This window comes from Chiloscyllium punctatum, chromosome 7 (genome assembly GCF_047496795.1).
Source record: "Chiloscyllium punctatum isolate Juve2018m chromosome 7, sChiPun1.3, whole genome shotgun sequence".
NCBI lineage: Eukaryota > Metazoa > Chordata > Chondrichthyes > Orectolobiformes > Hemiscylliidae > Chiloscyllium > Chiloscyllium punctatum.
In genome coordinates, this window is record NC_092745.1 from 83,511,338 (window position 1) to 83,538,490 (window position 27,153).

Consider the following 27,153-nt stretch of genomic DNA (forward strand, 5'->3'; position numbering starts at 1 on the left):
AGTGTGACCATTTTTTTCTCATAGGCAATAATGAGTGTGCCAGGTCAGTTCTAATTCAGAGAAACTAATCCAGAATGAAATACCATTTAAAATGCGACAGAGAAAAAAATAAGTCTTTTGTAATTAAGGCTTTTTTTTCACAGTCCATTTATTCTGTCATTTTGTTTTTTTTGGAAAATGTGCAAACACAGGAACTATATTACTTTTTGGTGTGCATGCCGCATATAGAGACTGCCAGTTATTTCCTATAGTGAAAGAAAGCAGTTAATTTGAAACAGTAACAAGGAGAGAAATGAAAAAGAGTGAAGCCTATAAAAAAAGAGACCCATTCAGTTATAATACAGACCATTTGTATACTGGTATTTTTAAACAGCATGAAGCAGCATAATAAGGATGGAAAGCAAACATCTGTATAAAGATAATGTACTAAAGGGCACCTGTATGTATGTTTACCTGGGCTGGGGGAGTCCAGAACTGGAGGGCATAGGTTTAGGGTGAGAGAGGAAAGATATAAAAGACCTAAGGGTAACCTTTTCACACAGAGGGTGTTACGTGTATGGAATGAGCTGCACAGGAAGTGGTGGAGGCTAGTTCGATTTCAACATTTAAAAGGCATATAGATGGGTATATGAAAAGGAAGGATTTGGAGAGGTATGGGCCGGGTGCTGGCAGGCAGGACTAGATTGGGTTGGGATATCTGGTCAGCATGGATGAGTTGGACCAAAGGGTCTGTTTCTGTGCTGTACATCTCTATGACTCTATGACTGCCAGGATATATTTCTTATTCTTCAAAGAGAGAAAAGGTGCTGTTGTATTATTGCAGAGATGTTAGAAAGGCACTGTAACTTTAAGACATCTAGGTGACATAACAACATGTGACACCCTAGAATAAGAGTGTCTTACTCTCTCTAATGTAGCAAGCAGACAGTCAGTTAGCAGTTAATTAGATGAACAGCCAGTCTGTTAGTCAGCCAGTCAAATATGTGTATAATGTAATAATAATCTAAGTAGCTGTATACCCGAGACTGAGGATTATTGTGGCACTGTGGTAGTGCTTTTATCTCAGAAGACCCAGGTTCAGGTCCCACCTACTTGAGAGGTGTGCCATAACATGTTTGAGCAGGTTGATTAAAATATCTATAACCCAGATATTTGTAAATGCAAGTGTGAGATGTTATACTAATGTACACAGTTGTTAATAAACTTCCAGACAGCTGCCTCAACAAGAACCCAAATCTCTGCAGTGCTTGTTTCATGGCATGACATAAAAAAAATTCACATCACAAAGGAAGAACTGGTAGTTAAGACATTAACTGGAGTCCAACTTCAGATTTTGACTTGGCTGGGTACATTCACCCAGTGGCTAAATTCACTGAGGCCAAAACTGAGAAATATTTTGTCTTGTTTGAGGAAGTTGGTGTAAAGTTAAATTGCAAAAGCACACACAGTCTCTTACATTGCAGAGTGTTTTGATTGGAAAAAACATTGGAAGTTTATTTAGACTTTCAGAAGAGCAACCTTCAGGTTATGAAACCATATAAACTGATATTTAATGTTGATAAGCTTGTCAGGATGATGTTTGAATAACATTGGATTTAATGTTGGATTTGAGTTTAAAGGTGCAGCATATTGTTTGTGTAATGTTTAATGAGACAGTAGGGAATTTTTTTTTAAATTATCCAAATATTTGGCACAAAATAATTACATTGTTAACCAGGTTATTTCTTTTGGAAAGATCGTTTCTCAATTGAACCCTGAAATTTAAATAAGCACTAATATATCATCAACAATGCATTAAATTAAGTGATTTTCATTTCAAATCTAAAATAATAGCTTAAATCTTAAACAACTCTTATTGCTTTGAGGTTTTCATGATGTGGCCCTATTAATTGGTGCACTTTTGATAATGTAATTTATTTTTAATTGTTTACTTTTTATCTCTAGATCAGTAAAGATCCAATATTTGTACCAGGTGTTTGGGGACCCTATTACTCAGCGATGGTACCTAGCCTTTGGCTAAATGAAGGTGGACAGAGCGCTACAGGGAAATTGGTGAGGAAGGACCAAATTATTATGATCAGTAGGTCTGGTGAGAAAATGTCAAATTCTTTATTTTGGGAAACTACCGAGGGTGCTTTATGTTGTATTTATCATGTGGAACTGTTTTCACTGGAAGTTACATTCCAGGGCAGAATCAAGACGCAGTTCATGAGGTTGGAATTACTACGCATGCTCAAATTTGATTACGGCATGTTCTCCATTACTTGTGATTTATATTACTTTTTCCTTTGGTGGAAAGTGTGGAAGAAATCAATACAGAAAATAACAGGAACATAAACCACAGAATTCGGGCAAAATTCTAATTGATGGGGCAACTTGGAAAATTTAACCTTTTAATCTTTTGGAACATTTTTGTATAAGATAGGAAAACGTTGGCATAGTTTTTGATAGTGCTCTTGTCTATTTGCATGCAGTGAATTTGATAAATGATCCAAACAAAATGAATACAACATTATCCATGTCACAGCTTTTACATTTGCCTTTTCAATAATATTTTAATTGCAATGCATATCTTACCTCATGTACATACCTAGGAGATTTGGCTTGCAACGCGTTAATTCATATTTGAAGTAATTGTTTGAAATATTTAGCTGAGTTTATATATATTGTATGACAATTAGATTTAAAAAGGGTTAAACAAAAGCTTGCATTTTAATTAATTTGAAATATTGCTACTTTAGCTGCTCAACCAGTGGTGGCCATGTTTTTAGTTGCCTGGGCTTGTGCTCTGGAACATTTGTCAATTACCTTTGTACCATTCTTTTCCTTTAAGACATTTTTAAAAACTGTGTGCGGCTCACTGTCAAATTTAATTTGATAATGCTTTCTTGGGTTGTATTACCACATTTAAAAAATCAAATGTAGCAACCATTTTAGTTGAATAAAGCCACATAAATATTGTTGAAAAGTATTGCCCTGGGAAAACACCTCAGGAATGATGAAAGGCTTATGCCCAAAACATCAATTCACCTGCTCCTGCCTGACCTGCTGTGCCACACCTTTCTACTCTGATTTCCAGTACCTGCATTCCTCACTTTCATATAAACATTGAATGGGAAGGAATGTTGGCCAAGATAATTCTCCAACTTCCAATAACATCAAATGATCTTTAAAGTCCACTAAATTAATGGGCAGAACTGTAGTTTAATTTCTCATCGAAAGAAAGTATCTTTGACGGTCCAGCATTCCATATTGGTCTTGAGCTCATGACCTTCTGATTTAGGGATGGTAGTATCGTATCAATATCATATTCACATTTTATGTTAATCGATGAAGCAATATTGTCAAGAAACAGAAAAAACTCTGCCATTTTTTCATCTAAACCAGCAAGTAAGACCATGGATGGAATCTCCACAGTTCCTATATGACATGGCTCAGTATCTCACCTGTTATGGCCCAATCTTGCGTCACTAGTTAGCAGTTTCCAACTCATCCATCTGCTACACAGAAACTTGATGCCAAGAATTATCAAGATGAAAACCTGAGCAGGTACCAAGCATCACCAGCTTGCTTCTTGTTCCTGCAGATCTCTATCTTGGGCAGCAACATCACAGGGCACACTCAAGGAGCCAGCAGCTGCCTGCACTTTGAAGCACACTAGCACCTATCAATGCAATTCTGCTGCAATAAAACTTTGTACACAGGAATAGGCATCCAACTCACATAGTTGAGCAGACTGCATCTCACGGCTGCTCCTACACTCTCCTAGCTTGCACTCACTATGCACTTACCTTGATGCTACAGCATTCCTGCTTTGTGTTATCTCATCTTGTCTTTTGTGCTTTGCCTCCTCAGACAGACTTTGGAAACTCAGTGTTCCTGAGTTGTACTTTAATCAAATGCATGTGCATTACTCAAAGGCATGTTTCACAACATGGTGCATTGACCAAATGTCCATTTGTTTCCATTTCTCAAAGTTGAAATGGACTGTAAGGAGAGCATGGCTGTCAGTCAGGGGATTCTAGTACAGTCAGACAAAAGCAGCAACTGCTCACAGTTCAAGGGCTTAGGCATGTCAGTTGTCTGCTTTGGATTGATCATATTCAGTAGCATTGTCTCACTACAGTTCGGGGAGTGAGTTGGTGTCAGTTTGGCATATCTAGTGCATTCGTGTCAGATATATTTTTAATGGACCAAAATGCAGGTTCACCTTCTGAGCGACAGGCGACCCTCAAGGGGCAATTGCCTCCGTCATGCACTTGCAGAATGCTGGTTAAAGTCATTTGTAATCATATTGTTGCTCATGTGAAATGTATGCAGTGTACAACTGTGTGGGGTGCAAATGTTGGTCACAAACAATCTTTTCAAAGTGATAAGAGGCTGCAAGGAAAAAGAATGAATGTGCTTGCAGCACTTGCAGTGTCATACTGTATCTTTGCAACATGACTCATGATACTTTCACCAGAATAAGATCCAATGTCAAAGTTCTCTGAAGAGTCTTTCCATGGCCCTCTTTATCAGATGCTCCATGTCCCACTGTATGGAACAGTACGCGATGCATCTTCTGCGAATGATGAAAATGCTGAATGCTCTCATTGCGAAGGACCTGTTCTGTTCCTTATGTTCCCCACACAAGTTCATTGCAAGCTTGACTGAGGGCTCAGCCACAGGAAGTGTTATCATATGGGATGCTGCGATGTAACAAAGATGCAGAGAAATGGAAGTGGAGCTGCTGTGCTAGCAAGCCCAGGACCAGCATCAAATTGCAGCGGATGCCAAGACGCATCCTTATGAAGTGTTTGCAGCTGAATGTCCCCTCAGATTGCACAGAAGGTACTAGAGGAACAGAGATTGTCCTTGATGCCATTTTCTTCAGATGAGTGAGGCATAGAGTTAGCACAGACTGAGGATATACCAGGACGCTGTCCCAGTGGTTGTCAAAGTGGCAACTGTGTTGAACTTTTATGTGACTGGTTCCTTCCAAACTGACACTGGGGATCTGTTTGTGGGATCTCTTAATTATCCACCAGATCGGTATTAAAGCTGTCACTGATCCCATTTGTTCCAGATCACATTGCTTCACTCATTTTCTAATTGGGGGAGAGGGTGGAGGTGGTGTCAGTGCTGCAGTCCGAGGTATTGAATTCAGAGGCATCGCTGACCTCCCCCAGGTGCAACGATTCATAGACTGTACACACGTTAAGTTGACAGGACCATTTCATAATCTAGGTGAGTTCATCAATAGAAAAGGTTTCCATTCCATCAAAGTGCCTTACAAGGATAGTTACTGGGAAGCAAAGGCTACCCTCTGTGATCATTGCTGATCACTCTGTTCTGCAATCCCCTACTGAGACATAGCATTGATAAAATGCTGCCCATTCTTCAGCCAGTGTCATCATGGAGCAGACCAGAGGTCACTTGAAGATGAGGTTCTGCTGTTTGGATTGGTCAGTGCGGGCCTTGCAGTACATACTGAACAAGTATGTTGAACAATTTAAGCTGTGCTCTGCATGACTGGAATAGGCAAAAAGAGGATGTGACAGATGCTGAAGAGCTAGGGTAGCAGGATCAGTCTTCCAAGGAGGAAAAATCAGGACATACAAACTCAGAAACATAAAAAGTAGGAGAAAGGAGTAGGTCATTTGATCCTTTGAGTCTGCTATGCCATTCAGTATGTTCAAGACTGATTATCCAACTCAGTAGCTGTTCTCACTTTCTCCCCATACCCTTTAATTCCTTTAGTCCAAAGAACTATATTAACTCCTTCTTGAAAGTATTCAACATTTGGCCTCAACGTATTTCTATGGTAAAGAATTCCACATGGATTGAGCAGGAGGAGCATCACCTTCTGCATGACAGAGCTTTAGAGCATCAGACACTTCAAGCAACACTGGATTTTAGATTAGATTAGATTCCATACAGCGTGGAAACAGGCCCTTCAGCCCAACAAGTCCACACTGACCCTCTGTAGAGCAACCCACGCAGAACCATTACCCATGACTAATGCACCTAACACTAGGGGCAATTTAGCATGGCCAATTCACCTAACCTGCACATTTTGGCCTGTAGGAAGAAACCAGAGCACCCAGACGAAACCCACACAGACACAGGGAGAATGTGCAAACTCCACACAGACACAAAGAATGCTGGAGAAACTTAACAGGTCAAGCCAGCATCTGTGGAGAGAGAAACGGAGTGAATACTTTGAGTCTGGTATGACTCTTCATCAGATTTAATTGACACCCGGTTTCAGTGGCTGAGAGTTAGGTGCAGTGATCACTCAGTGACTGTGCAATTGTTGGAGCTCAACAAGAAAGCAGTTTGCTTCTGTTATGAGAGACAAATGCAGCTTCTATTTATTTGATTTCTGTACATTCTTAACATTAGTGAATTAAGGTGAATATTTTGAACTGTTTGAAGGTTTTATGTGACAGTCCCACATTGGACAATGAGGAGATGCTAGCTGACAGTAGGCATTTACTTTGAGGACTGTAAGTTGAGCTAAAGACAGTAAGCTGTGTGGTCTGGTGCTAAAACAGCAGTTGCGGAGGGATATACAAGGAAGTGTGAGCTGTGCCACCTATGTGCCATGAAAGGCATTGTTTTGTTACTGCTTTGTCAATATGTTGACAGTGAAAGGCATCTCTGCCAAGAAAACTAAGGGGAAAGTGGATGTGGGGGAGGACACAAAGTTGGCCACTATCACGGGTAGGAGCTTCATCAAGTATTCTTCGGGACTGCTGGCTTGGGTTAAGGAGGTTAACAGTTGTGAGGGGAGCAGCAGAATATGCAAGGGGTTTGGCATATGGTAAAACATGGATGGGAGGGAGGTTCATCTATGCTTGGGTGCAACTGGCTTTAAGGGAGGCAGTAGTAAATGACTATAATTGCCATAGCTCCTATGCCAGGGCTGGGTGTGAATGTTGGGCAGGTACAGTCTAATTTAGATTGGTTGGGTGGGAACCTGGGGAGGTATGAAGCATAGTAGTTTACAGGAAGATCTACTAGGAAGGCGATTTAGTTGTTTGGTGGCTTATCGACATGTTGAAGTGGAGGCTAGGGCCAATGGCTAGGGAGTACCTCCTGTGCTGTGAGATTCCTGACCTTGGCCATCCTAATGCATTTCCTCCTTGGTTATTATGCACCTCTGTGCTCCAGACATTGCTGACCAACTCATTCACACCAACACCTCTGGACACAGAGGCCACAAAAAAATTGGATTGTTATAGGAGGATGGCCAAAAGTGTCAGCAGCCCTGGAAATGCCTTGTAAAGCTTGCTTCCAGATAATGCAGCAGGTTCTCAGCGCTGACATCTAGAACATCATCTGTGGCCATGAAGTGATGCCTCACACTGTAACAATGTAAGGATCATTTTGCTAGATGCAAATTCACCTTGTGAATTTCCAAGCATCTGAGGAAGGCAGGCTGGGTGGAAGAGAAAGGCCCAAACACTCAGGAGTTTCCTGATTGGAGATTTCTGCAGGGACTGCGTGTTGTTGTTCCTCCAGCCAGGTGCATCCTGGCCGCTGTGCTGTTTCCCTGTGAGGAAAGGAAACCTGAGTGTGTGCCAGATTCCCAATGGTCCTGTTGCCATGCCTACTCTCCTGAGGACCAATGGTTGAGCCGACGAAGTGCAGGTGTGTGTGCCTCTCCAGCAGCCTCAAGGGTGCTGGACCTGGCTCTCCATAGCAAGTGCTAACCTGACCATGGATGCAGCCAGACATTCGTATGTGTGGTTGCCTCTGGCCTGACATTCCTTCAAATGTGTCAGTATCTGAGCTGGTGAGGAATGCTGGTGGAAACCTTGCTGATGCTTCCTCTAAGGCCTTGGTACTGTCATTCTCAGAGGTTGAGGAAATGGCTTCTGAGAGGGCCGGGCATTACACTGAGGAGATAAGGCGGCAATACCTGCAAATCAGAAGAGAGAGACAGTGCACAGCCAATCCTTAGAATATAGTGTGCAATGAATGCAAATTAGATAGTGTGCAAGGTTAATGTGAGTGTTGCTATGGAATGAATAGTGCTACTTAGCTGGCTGAACATGGACGTTTTGGGATCACTGCAGGAGCAATGCTGGGCTGCTCCTGTGAGGGCCAGAATTTGCTCCTTGTACAGGGTGAGGATCTAACGTCCAGCAACCTACACAAATATGGGGTCTCTCTGCACTGTTGTGAGTGTCTTTACCTAAAGTGAGAGAACGAGAGGGACTGAGTGAGGTGAAAGTGGGTGTCATGACTGTTAGTCCTGATGCTAATGTACAAAGGAGGGGGAGGGCAGAGGGGTGGTTGATTGTGGGTGAGGGAAGATGTTGCAGGCAATAGTGAGAGTGGCAGAGCATGAGACTTGGTTGGAGGTGAGTGCAGTAGCGGGAATAAGGCGGCAATACCTGCAGTAGCGTGTGAGAAAGCAGAGAGAACAGTGCTGACTTACTCTGTCACAGTGGAGAAGATCATTCAGTTCCTTTGGACCCACCCACCTGGATGGTGATTCAGATCAGTGTGCCAGGGTCTGATGTTGGGGCGCCTTATAGCAGACCTCATTACCACCTCGACCAGGACCTTCAGGTCTCTGTTAGAAAATAGCAGTTCCATCTTTACCTCCTCCGATTTCTTCAAGTTCTGACTGCGACTAAACAGGGCAACTTTGGAATGCCAGTGCTTGTCTGGGTACACAGTGACATTTTAAAGATGGCATGGCTACAAGCGATGTCAGGTTTTTAGTAGATATCTGCTGAGTGAGAAGTTGTTCTTGGAATGCCTCATGGTCGTATAAAGCTGGAATTGGACTCTAAAGAGATGAGATATGTAGTTATATGGCAAGTTTGGTAAGATAAGGCAAGAAAACCCGCTCAGAGCTGTGGTGGAAATTCTTCCAAAAAGTATAATGCAACTCAGGCTGAGCCAAAAATAATATAAAATTCAGCCTAAAATTATGAATCATTTCTGAAGCAATGTTGTTGTTGACTATCATTATTGCCACAACTAAAACAAATGAACACATAGATTAGCAATTTTAGTAAATTCCTTGGAATTCAAGTCCAATATGTTCATTTTGCATCACCCACGCTTCATTATTACTCTGATTTGAAAAGAAAGTGGCATTGTCAGTTCCATGTTGTATTCAATTTCTATTTATTTATTTTAAATAAATTGTTGGAAGGTTCTTTGTTTTCTCCATTTATTTTTCAGAAAGATTCTGATTTGTTCTAAATATGTTAATATTTGAATCCATTCCTTATAAGCAAATTTTAGATATTGTTACAAATAACATAGAATTCTCCATCCATTTCCAAGTCTCTATTTTGGGTACCATCCAATCATTTTCTACTGAAACAAAAATTAATGTAAGATTGACGCTTTGGAAGTGTGTATAAATATTTCAACTGTACAAATGTCTCTTATGCTGAATACTAAGCCTTGGTACAATGTGTTTCTTTGTTTTAGATAGACCATGTCATTAATGGCCATGCTGCATTCGCAGAACTGGAATCCAAAGCCAAAGCTAGGTCTGTTGGTTTCTATTAGTTTGGAGGTGACTTAATCAGTGCTCAGCCTTGCTTCATTGGTAAAGATGCCTGTTTGACTGATAATATGACATGGATAATTAAACGCTTTTCTGCTTTTCTGGAAATGGAAATTATTGAAATTAATTTAACTTTTCTTCAAAGTAGAAGTTGTTTTGTTTGAATGGTGTTTACCGTACATGGGCATGTTTCTCTGAAGCAAACTCTCTTCTTCGTAATTAAAATTGTTCATCTGCACATCAAGAGTTGTTTCTGAAGTTAACACAATTTCTGTCTATTTTCTAAACTGTAATGTATGAAAAAGCTATCCACAGTTATGGTTATCATGTATTATAATGCAGGCCCATTCAAAGAAATTAATTGATCAGACAAATTAATCACATCACACAAAGCCCAGAAATTACTGTTGGCAGAATTAATGAACAAATATTAAATGTTTTCATATGACATTCCCCTCTGTCTAGGAAAATATTATCTGACATATTAAGTGTTTGTTCACTGATATTCACAACAATAATTTCTAATCTGAATATATGCATATTAAAATGATTGAAATGCATATTAAAGGGACGTGTTTTGAATGTGTTATAAATCAGGAAATTAATTTTTATATTTTCCAATGTGAACTCCCACTGTGTGAGGCTTCTTGTCAGGAAAGTGCTTTCCTACAATGGAACCTTAGTATCCAAATTAATAATGAATAGGCTGAGATCATGCTGTTGCAAAATTAACACATAAACATGTTTTGACCTACATCTGCAACTCTTTCAACATCCTCCATCACTTTTAACAATTTCCATTCTCCTGGACCTAAATGTTTATCTCTCACCATGGTTATTCAGTTATTCTACACCTATATTCCACTTCAGGACGGCCTGTAGGCCTCCTGCTTCTTGAACAGAGGCCCAACCAGTCTCCCTCCACCACCATCCTCTCCTGCCTGGCTGAGTTCATTTTTACAAAAAAACGTTTTTTTTAAGTATTCCCAGTTCCTCAAAATAACTGTTTCCTTAGCAACACTTTTTTTATGGGTCCTGGCTGTGCCTTTTGTGAGACATGTAGAGTTTTTTTTTATTCCAGTCCCTCTCAGTTCCTTCACCTCGATTTTATGTCTGTTGCATTGACGATTTTATCACTGTCACTTACAGTTCTTGCCCCGAATTGGAAATTTTCATCAATTGTGCTTCAAATTTCTCTCACCATTCTCTCACCTCATATGGTCCATATTTAATTTTTTCCCTTTCTTGACTTCTCTGTCTCATTTTATGAGGGTAGGTTTTCCACAACATCTACTGTAAACTACTCACTCTCACCATTACCTTGACTACAATTATTTCCTGCTTCCTGTAAGAACTGTATACCATTATCCTTGTTTTTCCATCCCAGGTGCATTCATTTTTATGATGTCACCTTTCAGATTACTTCTTCTGACATGTTTTGTTTTTCTTCCTGAAAGACGTTTTCCCTTCCATAACAATTGACAGTCATTAACATTACCCTCAACAGTGTCTGTCCCATTTCCCTTGTTCAGCTCTGATTCTTTCCCCTCCCTCTTAGAAATATAATGTTCAGTGGGATTTTCCATTCCATACTATGACAAAAAGCATGGTGGGAGGGTGAGTTTCATCAGGCAGGAGCAACGTATTGGATTCTCATTGTCGAAGAAAACTTCAGCAATTCAGTTCTCCTCCTTTAGATGGCAGGTCATTATTTTGCCAGCAGATGGTGAAATTAAAGTATTTGCATTGTATTACTATCCCAACTCACTGGAATTAATTTCACCTTTCCAATTAACTTTTCCCCAAGCCCAGGAGCTATTCACTAAATTGCGATTAACTTTTTTTTATTATGATGCATGATTTCTATCATTGATATAGGAGCTGTCGTGGGGCGACTTATAAAATGATTCACTGTATTTTACACATAAAAGTACACATGACAAGAAATTTATATTCTATTTATATTCTAACTCCTACTGATCATCTTGAGGTAAATACTTATTCTTTATTCTTATGGCATTATGCCTTTAAATTACAATCACTCACACAATCGCTTTTCCAAGTGCAGTTGACACGTCTTAACAGCACATGCCGAGACTTGGTGTCTCCCTGGGCCATCTCCAAGCTCAACTGACACATGGCAAAGAGAAAGCAGCTTATGCCCAAATGAGAGAGAAGATTGAAGATGAATGTGAATCTGTTGACCACAAAGCACATTGAGGAGCTCAAGAAGGATTACACAGGTTGGTGAAGCCCTTCTTTAAGATTGGGAGGAAACAGTCAAGAGGTTCTTTATCCTCAAAGGTGTTCAGAAGGTGAGAGAGACAATTGGGGGAAACTGTTCAATTCCAGAAAAATATGCAGATTCTGCTCCTGCTGCAGATTGGTGTCGATATCATAGAGGATCTCCAAAAGTTGAAGAAACAACAAGCCTCACTATTTCCCTTGGAGGCCTCCAAGATAATCTTCCAGTCCAGAGTCCATACTGTGGAGTGGGATGAGATGTGCTCATGTTTCTTCTTTCAGAAAGTGCACATGGAGAGGGGTGGCACGGTGGCTCACTGGTTAGAATTACTGTCTTACAGCGCCAGGGACCCGGGTTCGATTCCACCATTGATGGACTGTCTGTGTGTAGATTGCATATTCTTCCTGTGTCTGGCGTGGGTTCCTCCAGGTGCTATGGTTTCCTCCCACAGTCCAAAGATGTGCAGATTAGGTAAATTGGCCATGCTAAATTGCTCAAGATGGGTGGGTTAGCCATGGGTGGATAAAGAGTAGAGCTGGAAAGAGCTCAGCAGGTCAAGCAGCATCAGAGGAGGACAGGAATTGATGTTTCAGAGTGGAATTTTTCATCAGGATGGGAGAAAGGGGCTGAGAAATAAATAGAAGGGGGTGGATGGGATGGTGATAGGTGGATGCAGGTAAGAAGTGACTGTGATTGGTCAGTAGGAAGGGTGGAGCAGCTAAAATGGACAGGTTCGGTCAGGAGGGGGTCGAGAAGGAGGGCTGGGCCTGAGGTGAGGTTGTGGGGTGGGGAGATTTGGAAGCTCTTCAGAGGGTCATTGTGGACTACTGTGAATGCTAAGGTGTACTAGCCATGCTTTCATTACCCCAGACAATGCACACTTGTCACCATCTGCATGTCATGACACTCATAAGGACCTTTGAAGTAATACACTCTGCACCTTTCCATGGAGTATATGCTGATTGGAGAAGATGTCAGGGGAGAAACATTGTAAGGTGCTGAACTATCCTAGTAATGATGGGGCAGGCTGGCAGCATGAAGAGCTGAGAAACAATGCTATTTCATAACATTATAGCATAGATCACTTCTCGTTATCTTGCTTCTCAGAAGAAACCACAGGCATTTACTGCTACTGAAGAGTAACAGCTGGTATCTGCTGCAGAGCTGCCTGCAGAAACACAACAAGCTGAGCAAGAGGGCCCAAATAGACTGCCAGCATTGTGCCTGAAGCCAGGTCGGCAGGTTTTGATACAGTTATTTGCATGTGACAGACTGACAGTATTGATGATGCATCAGCATGCTCCAGGAAATTGTCTCTAACATCTCCCAGCTATTGGACAAACACCAGTGTCCTCATGGACAAGGAGGCAGTCCTATCCCATTTGTCTTGAAGCTGACAGCAGCCTTCAATTTCAGGGAGTCACTGGCATTGCTGCAGAATCTCAGAGACATTCACTCATAAATGTACTTGAAGGTCACCAATGCTGTTTGCTAAAGTGCACCAATTTGTTCATTTCCCATTGGGCACAGGGAATCAGACAGCCAGAGCAGTCAGGTTTGCTGCCAGCGCAGGGTTTCCACAGGTACAGGGTGCAATTGATGTATTCTTGGAGCCATCAGATGTCCTATTGGCATTCAGCAATCTTTATTAATAGAAAAGGTTTCCATTCCATGAATGTGCTCTATGATCAGAGCAGCCAGATAATGCAGGTTATCCAAGGAGCTGACCGATGCCTGCGTTTTGTAACACTTACAGATGCCTGTTTCTTTCATTCCTCCCCCCCAACCCCCATTTTACATACAGAGATGGTTAATTGACAATAAGAGCTACTCCTCAATGCAAGACTAGCTAAGGTCCTCACCTGCCAGCTGGACAACATTGTTCACAAATTCACTGAGAATGTCAAGTTCAGAATGTGCTCTCCTTTGTGTTGTCCTCCAGTTTGTTTGTATGAGGGAAAGCGAAGGGTTTAGTGTCATAAGAACGTGAGTAAAAACATTTGATGGATAACTTTGCCAGGAAGTGAGCCCATCCCAGTTAGTGAATAGAAATTCTTTCCATTTCTATGGTATTTCCAGTGTAAAGCATTCAAAGATTGTCAGCAGAAGGTGGATGTGAGCCCTTCATTGTACATGATTGTAAGAAATGAACAATCTTACATGAAATAGTCATGCTTATTTGAGATGGGCATGCCTGTATGAAGTTGCTGTGCAGTGGCATACTTAGACTGAGTTGTGAATCAAAGTGTGCAAGGTTACCGTGAGAAGATGATGGCACTGATCCTTGTAGAGAGCAGGGAAATTATTCTTCTGCATTGACGTCTACTAGCGTGGTTAGCCTCCTGTGTGATGTGAGTTCAGACTGCCCAAGTCTGACTGGAGTCTAGAGTGCCCAAATGACTTGAAGCAGAGTGCTCAATAAGGCATGATTAATGCAAGGAGTCTGTTCTGGATTTCCTGGCTTGTAGTGAGTCAAGGATTGCCTGGGTGGCCTTTAAACATGGCATCCAAAGTCGTCAGAACTTGGAAGTTGCGGGTGCAGCAAGAAGTTTGGCCTGCCATCCACAAGTGTTTTGCCATTCACCACCAAAGAATTCATGAAATAAGCTGAAGAGGAGGGAATCGCATGAGAAAACTCATCTTGGCTATGGTGGATGTGATGCCAGCTAAGACAGCTGCTACTATATTTAAACACATCTAAAGCTCCAAATATTCTTTAAACATTGATTTACCTGTACTTTTCCAATTTTTATTCACTGCTTCCACTGTAGTTTTTTTCTTCTCTAGTCAAACTGTTCAATTGCTTTGTGGAACATCTTAATTCGGTTTACAGGCATGACTCCAAACTTCTGGTTCTCTGTCATTTTAATTCCCACTTTGACATCATTGTCCTTGGTTCCCACACTATTCTGTTGAAGCTGACCTAATGCTTGAAGAACAAGATCTCATCTTTTGATTTGACACTTTATGGCTTTTCAGACTCAGCATCAGGAACTGTAGGTCACAGCCACTGCCTCCATTTTTTCAGACAGTAAGTGATGACAATGGTTCTGCAGTTGCAATTTGCAGCTCCTATTTTTTTTTTGTTCTTTTACTTGTCCCATTACAAAACCTTAAGGATCTTGCATCATCATCACCTCTATTGTTGTTAGATTACTCCCATCTTCCACCCGATCACACTTCTAATCTTTCCTATTTTTGTCCTCTCCCTCCTTGTTCCCTACATGTTACATCTGCAACATTTTCTATTTCTGTCAAAATGCCACCAACCTAAAAGGTTAACTTTTGTTTTGCTCTCCACAGATCCAGCACTTATTAATTGTCATTTTGATTCTTACATAGCTGCATTAGTTTGTTCTTGAAGAGTTCTTCTGCCTAATATATTTTACAACAGGTAGCATATTAACAGGGTTATGTGTTAATTTTACACAGCACTATTTCTCTCAAAATTACTGGGTGGAGCATATTTAGTATAATATGGTTTTATTGAAAATGAACATGATGTAAAATGGCTGGCAATAAATTTCATGAACTGCAGAAGCCATACCTATGGATGGGTGATGTAATCTATTAGTCATAATTCATCATATCGATTTCTATTGTTCAGTGCATATCCAAGCTCTAAGGGTCTATGGTTATAAAAGATGCATGTCCTAAATTCCAATCAGTGTACTAAGTTGAAAATTTAACTTCATTATGGATAAGCTGTCGAAATAGCATTTTATTTCCCAAAAGAGTAGTGCCATCGCACTTTTCTCACAGTTAGATTACAAGTAAGAATTAATATACAAATGTCTTTCCAAGTGCTGTTGATTTTCATTAATATGTTGCACTTAATGTATATAAATGACATTTTGTTACCTGCAGCTTTTAATTTAATGTACAAAGTGACACCAGCATGAAGGGTATATCATAAAGTTCCACACATCCTCTGCTCACAGTTGTTTACTTCATATTTAAAGCTTTTGACTTATCTTCAAACAATTGTCAGGAAATATTGACACTTAGATAGGTATCTATTAACAAGATCAACAAAGAAACTAGTATAAACTTTGGTGTGACCCTTGTAGAAATTCTGGGCCTTTGAATTAAACCAGAAGGATGTCAGAAAGTGATAAACTATCTAGGTCAGTATTTGGCAAAAAACATCAGGGCTTCAACAATAATGTTAACATTAATACAAATTGAAACAGATTAATTTTAGTTCTAATCTGGATCTGTGGAGTTTCTAACATAGCATAGATTGAATGAATTAAACCTTCTGAATATTAAATTTCTTTCCAAGCTTTGAAAATGCAGGTAATCATTTTCTCATATGCAAATAGATTTGGTTTTTGTCTTACCTTTATTGTTACCTAGATTTTTAAATGTCTGGATTTGAAAGATTCTCCACATTTATGAAAAATATTGAGATAAACATTTTCAAGGTGCAAGTTCACATGCTGGTTGACTTTCCTTTTGTCATCGAACCTATATTGTTACCCTCCTCTGCCCCAATTTGCAAATGTACGTGTTAGTAGCAGGAGTCAGTTGTTTGGCACTCGTAGCCTGCTGTGCCACTTAATAAGATAATGGTTCATCTGATATTGGCCTGAAATCCATAGTCATACCTCTGATAACCTTTGACTCTCATGTTGATCAAGAATTCATCCACCTCTCCCTTAAAAGCTTTACAACCTGCTTCCACCACTCTAAGTAACAGAGGTCCAAAGATCAGTACACAAAGAGAAAAAGATCATCCTTATTTTAAATAGGACTCTTATTTTAAAACTATGTTTCCTTGTTTTCTCCCATGAAAGGAAACATCATTTCAGTATTCACTCGGTCCCCTCAGGACCTTGTATATTTCAATAATATCACTTTTCATTCTTCTAAATTCCAATGGATATAGACCCAGGCTGTCCAACCTTTCCTAAAATAAATTGCTCCATCCCTGGTATTAGTAAAGTGAATCTTCTCTGACCTGGTTTGTATGTACTTACAGCCTTTCTTAAATAAGAAGACCAGAACTGTACACAGCATTCCAGATGTGACCTCACCAATATTCAAATATAGCAGAATTTCTGTACTTTTATGTTACATTACCCTTGCAATATAGAACATAGAACATTACAGCGCAGCACAGGCCTTTCGGTCCTTGATGTTGTGCCAACTTGTGAAACCAATCTGAAGCCCATCTAACCTATACTATTCCATTCTCGTCTGTATGCCTATCCAATCACCATTTAAATGCCCTTAAAGTTGGCGAGTCTACTACTTTTGCAGGTAGTGCATGCCACGCCCTTACTACTCTGAGACTTCCTCTGACATCTGTTCTCTATCTATCACCCCTCAATTTAAAGCTATGTCCCCTCATGCTAGTCAGCACCATCTGAGGAAAAAGGCTCTCACTGTCCAACTTATCTAACTCTCTAATTATCTAATATGTCTTAATTAAGTCACCCCTCAACCTTCTTCTCTCTAACAAAAACAGCCTCAAGTCCCTCAGCCTTTCCTCATAAGACCTTCCCTCCATACCAGGCAACATCCTAGTAAATGTCCTCTGAACCCTTTCCAAAGCTTCCACATCCTTTTTATAACACGAGCTGCAGCATGACCTCATGGTTCCGAAACTCAATCCCTCTACCAATAAAAACTAACACACCGTATGCTTTCTTAACAACCCTATCAATCTGGGTGGCAATTTTCAAGGATCTATGTTACCTGGACACCGAGATCTCTCTGCTCATCAACGCTACAAGAATGTTAACATTAGGAATATTCTACTTCGCTTCCTTATCACTTGCTGTACCTACATATTAACTTTATGTGATTCATGTACAGCATACACATATCTCTTTCTAGTACAAAGGTCGATAATTTGTCTCCAATTACCTACCCCGATATCATCATGCGGAGTTACTAGTGTTGGACTGGGGTGGACAAGGTCAGAAGTAACATGATATCAGATTATAATCCAATTGGTTTATTTGAAATCACAAGCTTTTGGAGCATTGCTCCTTCATCAAGTGAAGCAACTTCACTTGTAATTTCAAATAAACCTGTTGTACCATAACCTGGTGTCATGTGACTTCTGACCCTACCCCAATATCAGGCAATTTTAAAAGTATTTTTGAGTGAAGCAATTCACATAGAATACAAATTGTTGTTACAAATATGAAATGAATTGAATTAGGATCTATATCCTGTTGTTCCTTGGGTGTATAAAATCCATACTCAATCAAACCAGTATACACTATAAACATTGGAGAATGGGGAGCTTTGTTTGAAAATTGGACATTTCTGAATAAAATTAACTTCTGACAATGTTGAACAAAGACAGAATCAACTGACAGGAATTATTTGGAAAATAAATTTATAACTTCCACAGACAACCATTATTTTGAGCAGATGTCATTTACTGTGTCTTGGAATATATATGAATTGTGAAATTAAATAAATGTAAGGCTACAAGTTTCACTAAGTAAAATTTACTCATGCATATTTGCATATGATCCCTTTGCCTGTGCCCCAATGGCTTTGAAGAGAAAAATAAAGAAAAAGAAAAAAAAGAGAAATAAGTTCAATTTAAACACTAGCTCAGTCTTCAAATATTTCATTATTTTATTCCCAAAATGACAACACCTAAATGACCATTTTTATTCTTGGCTTATAACTGAGGAATGTTTAGTTACAAAACGGTTGATTTCAGAATGTTTTCTTTCAGTGGGAAAAATGTCTACATGTACTTAAACAGTCACCTGGAGTCTATTAAAAAGAGTTATGCTGTGGGCATGCTAACTGTTGATTTACATGTTTGGCCTGATTTCCATGGCAACAGATCTCCCTTAGCAGATCCTACCCTAAAGGGCATGGTAGGTACATTTCAATTTTACAGAGAAACCTTTTATAGCTTTTCTTTGGAACAATGACAAAATGAAAAAAATGCATATCATTCATTACGAACTGCCAATGTGATTGATTTTTGTTGAAATAATTTCTTTTTTGTCAGTGTGTGCTGACATATTTTGCTTTAAGAGCTCCTTTCTCTCATTGATTTGGCTTAGGATTGCTGTCTGTTTCACTATTGAAAACATTTGTTTTCTGCTGGCCCAAAAAGTCTGACCTCATTTTTTAAATGTAGTTTGAATTCTGAAGCAGCAACCTGCTTATTTCATTATGGCATTACTTCCTTAATGCTGTTAGAAACGTAAATTTTCAAAGAACATTGAGGGTAAGAGAATGTGATTAGATTTTTCCTATTGATTTTTTTTGTCTGATTTCTCCAATTTTCCTGATGAACCTTCTCTCTTGTGCTTGATATGTTGAGAAAGGGAAGGCTGCCTATTCCGACATTTTAAGTTAAAGTCATAGTCTCCCAAGAGAAGGCACAACAGCAGCAATAGGCTAATGTCACTGAATGTTCCAGTGGGAAGAGAGATGAGTACTCACCTGCAATGCAAGCTGAGCACAGTACTTTAAGTTTACCTCTCTAGGTATCATGTTGCAGGTAATGCAGGAAACTCAGGCAGCGTATCAAGCAAATAAAGAAATAAAGAAAATAGCAGTTGCCAGATACAGAACAATTGGGGAAGAGGTTATATAAAAGCAGAAGAAAACAAAACAGCAGTAGGTGATCACATTACAGACAGAGGGCTGTAGAGATGAAACAAGACTAAGTGTCAAAAGAACTATTATCAAATGACAGAAAGGGAAAGGATTGTGTGTTCAAGATTTATTTTAAAATTTTCAGTTGCTCAGTTTTGAAATCGTATGAGGGCTTTCAAATAAACATTTCTTTTGCATTGTTGGTTCAATTTGAGTTCAGCTAAATGGCAAGATTTCAAAATGAAAACTTAAACATCAGCCAGCTTATTGTATTGATATGTCCATTTGGAAGTGACATCTTTTAAGTACATGTGCTAGTCTTATCCTTCTCTGTGGTGGAGGTATGTAGGTAAGGGAGGTATTGCCAATGAAGCCTTGGCAACTTGTTGAAATACAGCTGTAGATAATACACGTTGGAGCCACAGAGTATTAGTGATATTCTGTGATTGGAATCAACATTTAAGCCAATGGGTTGGATACTTTTGAAACTTACTGCATTGAACTTGTTAAGTATTGTTGCAACAGTAACCATGTCGGTGAGCAGAGAGTGTTCCATGACTTCTGCCTTTTAAAATATTTGTTTGTGGGATGTGGGTATTGCTGACTAGACAGCATTTGTTGCTCAGAGGCCTGTTGAGATTCAACCACATTGCTGTAAATCTGGAGTCACATGCAGGCCAAACCAGGCAAGGGTTTTGACAATGGTTGCCATGAGACAATCTTTTCTGAAATTCTAGTTCTTTAATGGAATTCAAACTTCTGGTTCTGGATTACTAACTCAATATTACCACTATGCCACCACCTCCCCTCGCAGGTCATAGAAGTGCTTTGGGCAATCAGGAGGTAAATGAGTCCCACAGAATGCCCAGTATGTGGGCATCACAGCAATTTTTCAATTCAGTTACTGGTCAGTGGTGATGCCCAGGATGCTGAAAATGGAGAAATCCAGTGCTTTATTCTCCAAGGATTACGCAATTCAAACAATCCCATTTACAAGTGCATATGTTTACCAAGAAAAATTACATACTTGGCAGAAGTACAGGTATGTGTTCATTCAGTATTCTGTGTGTGAACAAATTCAGACTATCCTACTGGAAATTAGTTTGAACATTAATATGCTAACTTTAAACTGTTGCACTTGTTTTAAGTCACTATTGTGGAAACTGGAGCTGTTCTCTCTGATTCCTATCCCTCAACTTATCTAAGTCAGTGCCATCAGAGCAGAAATTTAAGGTAACGGGACAAACAACAAATAAATAAATTAATTTAAATCAACTAACAACAACTGATATAAATAATATATTGTGTAAAAAATGTTTCAAAGCACTTTACAGAGAGGCAAATAAACAGGTAAGTAAAAGGCGTTACAAGTGAGTAAACAAATGATTTCTGCTTATATTAAATGCAGAAATTTGAAATTTATGTTTAATCAGATTCCCATCAATTTTGATTCAGCAGCAGGATGTTTACAGTTTGACGTGGTGATTTTTGATTGTTGACAGAATGTTTTTCCTGTAATTAAAGCACAATATTCAGCTACTGCTGCCTCATTAATGTTATATAGCAATGCTACTGAATGTGCAAACAGTGATTAACAAACCAAGCAAAGTTTGGTGAATTGACTTTGGCTGGACAGTAGTGAGGATGGTATAACTGGAGTCACAAATTTGTTGGAGATAATATTAGCAGCAAGTTGATTTACTAGCCCCATTTTTTAAAAAAAACATGTTTTTATCAACCGGTCTTCCCACTTTTAAAGAATTCTACATTCATTTAATTTTTAAGTGCACTCCTTTCAAAGGAAAAATAACATACTTGATAAGATCTAATTAAAAACTAAAATCACTGACAGACATGCTTTGACTGTCTTTTCTAAATGACTAACAACAAAGGAGATTGAGATTTGCTTGATTATTTGGCTGGGATTTGTGCTCAGCCTCTTGGCCCAGTGATACACTTATGTAGTCCCTGAAGCCACTTTTGAGGTTTTCATCATTGTGAGTGGCATAATGCAAAAATTATCTTGTATTGAAATCAATTCCTTAGAAACCATCCTTTTCACTAAATGTTTCGACTGATAACTATTCAAAGTTGAATTTATTTGCATGAATACTAAGAATACAAATAGCATCATGAAAATAAATTTCAAAATTCTGACATCTCAGTTAATAATGGAAAAATTCAAAAAGATTGTGTTTCAAGTTGTGGCTTTGATATCTAATACAATACCTTTTTTTTCATAGATAACTGGATTGAGTCTGTCCAACACTCTTGATGACCTTGCTAAGCTTTACTTGGCTACAATTCAAGCTATAGCTGTAAGTTAGGTTTATCAATCATAATTAAAGTAATATAAAGGATTCTAGATTTTTACTAATGGGATTGCAGCTATTTAATGATGAATTACCTTCATGATCAGGCAACATTACTTCCATTATTTTGAAGAGGGATTTAGGTCATAAAACATCATCCAGAAATGCAGTGAATCCACCCAGGATTTTGCCTTAACCCGAAACAGGTTCTATTACCTTAGAACTAAGGTTCTGATTCCAACTTGGGAAACCTTTGTTTGATTAACTCCAACTGGAGGCATAGGTGGCTACTCTTATTTTCCGCCGGTTGTTTTTGGTGCCACATTTTAAAAATTATTTTATGGCATGTGGATGTTGCTGCCAAAACCAGTTGTCTTTGAGATAGTGGTGACGAGCCACTTTGTTGAACAGCTTCAGCCCATGTGATGTAGGGACACAGAGGGACTTACACAATTTTGTTCCACTAATGTTCCAAATCATATCTGTCATTTGAAAGGGGATCAGCATGCTCCTGCCCCACTGAACTCATCTCTACCTACATCGCCACTGTCCTATCCACCCTAGTCCAGGAACTCCCCACATATGTTCGAGACACCACCCACGCCCTCCACCTCCTCCAAGACTTCCGTTTCCCCGGCCCCCAACGTTTCATCTTCACCATGGATATCCAATCCCTCTACACCTCCATTCGCCATGACCAGGGCCTCCAAGCCCTCCGTTTTTTCCCTCTCCAGACGTCCCCAACAGTACCCTTCAATCGACACTCTCATTCGTTTGGCCGAACTGGTCCTCACCCTTAACAATTTCTCCTTTGAATCCTCCCACTTCCTCAAGACCAAAGGGGTAGCCATGGGCACACGAATGGGCCCCAGCTAGGCCTGTCTCTTTGTTAGCTACGTAGAGCAATTGATCTTCCGTAATTAAACCGGCTCCACACCCCACCTCTTCCTCTGCTACATTGATGACTGCATTGGCGCCACCTCGTGCTCCCGCGAGGAGGTTGAGCAATTCATCAACTTCACCAACACATTCCACCCTGACCTTAGATTTACCTGGACCATCTCTGACACCTCCCTCCCCTTCCTGGACCTCTCCATCTCCATTAATGACGACCAACTTGACACTGACATTTTTTACAAACCCACCGACTCCCACAGCCACCTGGATTACACCTCTTCCCACCCTACCTCTTGCAAAAATGCCATCCTGTATTCCCAATTTCTCTGCCTCTGCCGGATCTGCTCCCAGGAGGACCAGTTCCACCACAGAACGCACCAGATGGCCTCCTTCTTTAGAGACCGCAATTTCCCTTCCCACGTGGTTAAAGATGCCCTCCAACGCATCTCGTCTACATCCCGCACCTTCACCCTCAGACCCCACCCCTCCAACCGTGACAAGGACAGAACGCCCCTGGTGCTCACCTTCCACCCTACCAACCTTCGCATAAACCAAATCATCCACCGACATTTCCGCCACATCCAAACAGACCCCACCACCAGGGATATATTTCCCTCCCCACCCCTTCCCGCCTTCCGCAAAGACCGTTCCCTCCGTGACTACCTGGTCAGGTCCACGCCCCCCTACAACCCACCCTCCCATCCTGGCACTTTCCCCTGCCACCGCAGGAACTGTAAAACCTGCGCCCACATCTCCCTCACCTCTATCCAAGGCCCTAAAGGAGCCTTACACATCCATCAAAGTTTTACTTGAACATCCACTAATATCATTTATTGTATCCGTTGCTCCCGATGCAGTCTCCTGTACATTGGGGAGACTGGGCGCCTCCTAGCAGAGCGCTTTAGGGAACATCTTCGGGACACCTGCACCAATCAACCACACTGCCCCGTGGCCCAACATTTCAACTCCCCCTTCCACTCTGCTGAGGACATGGAGGTCCTGGGCCTCCTTCACCGCCGCTCCCTCACCACCAGACGCCTGGAGGAAGAACGCCTCATCTTCCGCCTTGGAACACTTCAACCCCAGGGCATCAATGTGGACTTCAACAGTTTCCTCATTTCCCCTTCCCCCACCTCACCCTAGTTCTAAATTTCCAGCTCAGCACTGTCCCCATGACTTGTCCGGACTTGTCCTACCTGCCTATCTCCTTTTCCACCTATCCACTCCACCCTCTCCTCCCTGACCTATCACCTTCATCCCCTTCCCCACTCACCCATTGTACTCTATGCTACTTTCTCCCCACCCCCACCCTCCTAGAGCTGATGTCTCCACGCTTCAGGCTCATTGCCTTTATTCCTGATGAAGGGCTTTTGCCCGAAACGTCGATTTCACAGATCCTTGGATGCTGCCTGAACTGCTGTGCTCTTCCAGTACCACTAATCCAGAATCTGATTTCCAATATCAAATAATGATGAGTCAAAATACAGAAAGGAGATAGAGGGCTAGGTGTCATGGTGCAATATTAACAACCTCGCTCTCAGAGTTAGCAAAATAAAAGAACTGATCATTGACTTCAAAAAGAATGGAGGAAAGTATGCCCTCAACTACATTACCGGAGCGGAAGCTGACAGTGTCAGGTTCCTCGGAGTGACAATAACCAACAACCTGTCCTGGATTTCCCATGTAGATGTGACAGCACAATGATGCCTCTTCATCCTCAGGCAGCTTAGGAAATTCGGCATGTTCATAAGGACCCCCATCCACCTTTCCAGATGCACCATAAAATGCTTACTATCTGGCAACTGCTCTGCCCAGGACTGTAAGAAAGTACAGAAGGTTGTGTGCATGGCCCAGACCGTCACAAAAGACTGCAGACATCATTAAAGATCCCTCCCACCCTGGTAATGCTCTCCTACAACCTCTTCCATCAGGTAGCAGATATAGAAGCTTCAAAGCAGGCACCAACACGTTCAAGAACAATGTCTTCCCCGCTGTTATTGGAGGGTCCCAAGGCAGAAAATGAGGCATCTTTCCTCCAGGTGTCAGGTGGTTAGGGAATGGCGACAGAGGAGGCCCAGGACCTGCATGTCCTTGGCGGTGTTGGAGGTGGAGTTGAAGTATTCGGCCACGGGGTGGTGGGGTTAGTTGGTGTGGGTGTCCCAGAGATGTTCTCTGAAGCGATCTGCGAGTGGGCATCCTGTGTCCCCAATTTAGAGGTGACTGCATCGTGAGCAACATGTACAATAAATGACGAGTGGAAGTGCAGGTGAAATTTTGATGCATTTTGTGGAAGACCCCTTTGGGGCCTTGGACGGAGGTGAGGGAGGAGGTGAGGACACAGGTTTTGCAATTCCTGCAGTGGCAGGGCAAGGTGCCAGAAGGAGATGATGGTGGCATGGACCCAATGAGGGAGACGCGGAGGGAATGGTCTTTATGGAAAGCGGATAGGGGTCAGAAGGGAAATATATCTCTGGTGGTGGGGTTCGTTTGTAGGCAGTGGAAATGGCGGAGGATGATGCTATGGAGGTTGGGGGGGGTGGAAGGTGAGGACCGGGGGGGTTCTGTCTTGATGTGGTTGGAGGGGTGGGCTTTGAGGGCGGAGGTGCAGGAAGTGCTGGAGGACATCACAACCACGTGGGAGGGGAAATTGCAGTCTTTAAAGAAGGAGGCCATCTGGTGTGTTCTGTGATGGAACTGGTCCTCCTTGGGAACAGAGGCAGAGGAATTAGGAATAAGGTATATCATTTCTACAGGAGGCAGGATGGGAGGAGGTGTAGTCCAGTTAGCTGTGGGAGTTGGTGGGTTTGTAGAAGATGTTAGTACCGAGTCGATCACCGTTGATGGAGATGGAGAGGTCCAGGAAGGGGAGGGAGGTGTCAGAGATGGTCCAGGTGAATTTAAGGTGGGGGTGGAATGCATTGGTAAAGTTGATGAACTGTTCAACCTCCTTGTGGGAGCACGAGGTGGCACCGATACAGTCATCAATGTAGCAGAGAAAAAGGTGGGGAGTGGTGCCGATGTAACTACGGAAGATGGACTGTTCAACATAAACAACAGAGACAGGCGTAGCTGGGGCTCATGTGAGTGCCCATGGCTACCCTTTTCATCTGGAGAAATTACTGAGGGTGAGGACCAGTTTAGCCAACCAAATGAAAGTGTCAATGGAAGGGTACTGGTGGGGACGTTGGAAGAGTAAGAAATGGAGATCTTGGAGGGCCTCATCATGGCGGATGGAAGTATAAAGGGACTGGATGTCCATGGCGAAATTGAGCCATTAGGGGCCAGGGAAACAAAAACCTTGGAGGAGGTGGAAGGCGTGGGTGGTGTCCCAAACGTATGTGGGGAATTCTTGAACCAGGAGGATAGGACATTATCGAGGTAAGTGGAGATGATTCGGTGTGGCAGGAGCAGGCTGAGACGATGGGTCAGCCAGGTCAGTCAGGCTTGTGGATCTTGGATAGGAGGTAGAACCAGGTGGTGCAGGGTTCCCGAACTATGAGGTTGGAAGCTGTGGCTGGAAGATCCCCTGAAGTGATGAGGTTGTGTAATGTCTGGGAGATGATGGTTTAGGGATGGAAGGTGAGGTCGTGGTTGAGGGGGCAGTAGGAGGAGGTGTCTTTGAATTGGCGCCTTGCTTCAGCAGTGTAGAGGTTAGTGCACCAAGCTATCCTTGTACAGAAAGGAGGAGAACTTCAAGGTAGGCATTCTTGTAATTGTAGAGAGAGAGGAGGAGAACATGTGACTACAGTCAATCAAATGAAATATTGGAGCACCTATACTTCCATTGAATTTGCAGGATTTTGCAGAGGCACTACTAGTGAAATAGTCTCTATCTGTAATACGTACAGAAGAGCAGGTAACACCACTGTTCTGTGGATGATGAGCTTGAGGCCAGGTTTCCGGTCTTTGCTATCATATGCTGTCAGACGGCCAAAGATTGTGCTGGCACACAGGGGGTGGCTTTAAATTTCATTGTTGTTGTCTGTCCTCACTGAAGGAATGCACCAAATTATGAAAATTGACCTGCATTGTCCAATGGCTTACCATGGATGTTGATAGTCAGGAGACAGTGTTCTGTGGTGGGAGCAAGCTGGTGCAGGACCTTTTGCTTCCTGATGTTTACCTTAAGATCCATTACGTCTGTGAAAGCATCAACAATATATTCCATAAAGATATTTTTTAATATCAATAAAAGACAGATTTTTGATCTTTTAAGCAATCAAGGGATGTGGTGAGTTGGCAAGAAAGTGAGGTTGAGGGAGACGATGAGCTACGACTGCACTGAATGGTGAAGCAAGCTTAAGGGACTGTATGGTCTACTCCTGCTCCAGTTTTTTGTGCTTATGAAAATAAATGAATGTGCACAAGAAATGGAGGACAAAAAGAAGATCTGCAACATTCCTACCTATCCCCAAGTAGGAAGAGCTGTCCCTAAATGTCTTAATGTTGTGACATGTATATAAAGTAACAATGCAGAGAAGCAGGAGACATAGCCCAATTTAAATCAACAAGTTTCCTATTTGATATTATTTTGTACACATTTAAATTTTCCACTGTAAACAAGAGCTACCTGACCCTTTAAATTGTTT

General features: G+C 41.3%; 1 protein-coding gene across 7 annotated transcripts in view; it reads left to right on the plus strand.

Annotated features, from left to right (window-relative positions):
- The window catches only part of fggy (FGGY carbohydrate kinase domain containing), a 364,543-nt gene that overhangs the window by 262,562 nt on the left and 74,828 nt on the right, over nucleotides 1-27,153 (plus strand). For all 7 annotated transcript variants that reach the window (XR_011961146.1, XM_072574221.1, XM_072574223.1 and 4 more), the window contains exons 11-14: nucleotides 1,945-2,052; nucleotides 9,445-9,506; nucleotides 18,475-18,622; nucleotides 21,599-21,673. Coding sequence is in view for 6 of the 7 variants with exons in the window: in XM_072574221.1 (XP_072430322.1) it covers nucleotides 1,945-2,052; nucleotides 9,445-9,506; nucleotides 18,475-18,622; nucleotides 21,599-21,673 (393 nt within the window). In the remaining variant the exon portion in view is untranslated. The remainder of the gene's footprint in view (nucleotides 1-1,944; nucleotides 2,053-9,444; nucleotides 9,507-18,474; nucleotides 18,623-21,598; nucleotides 21,674-27,153) is intronic.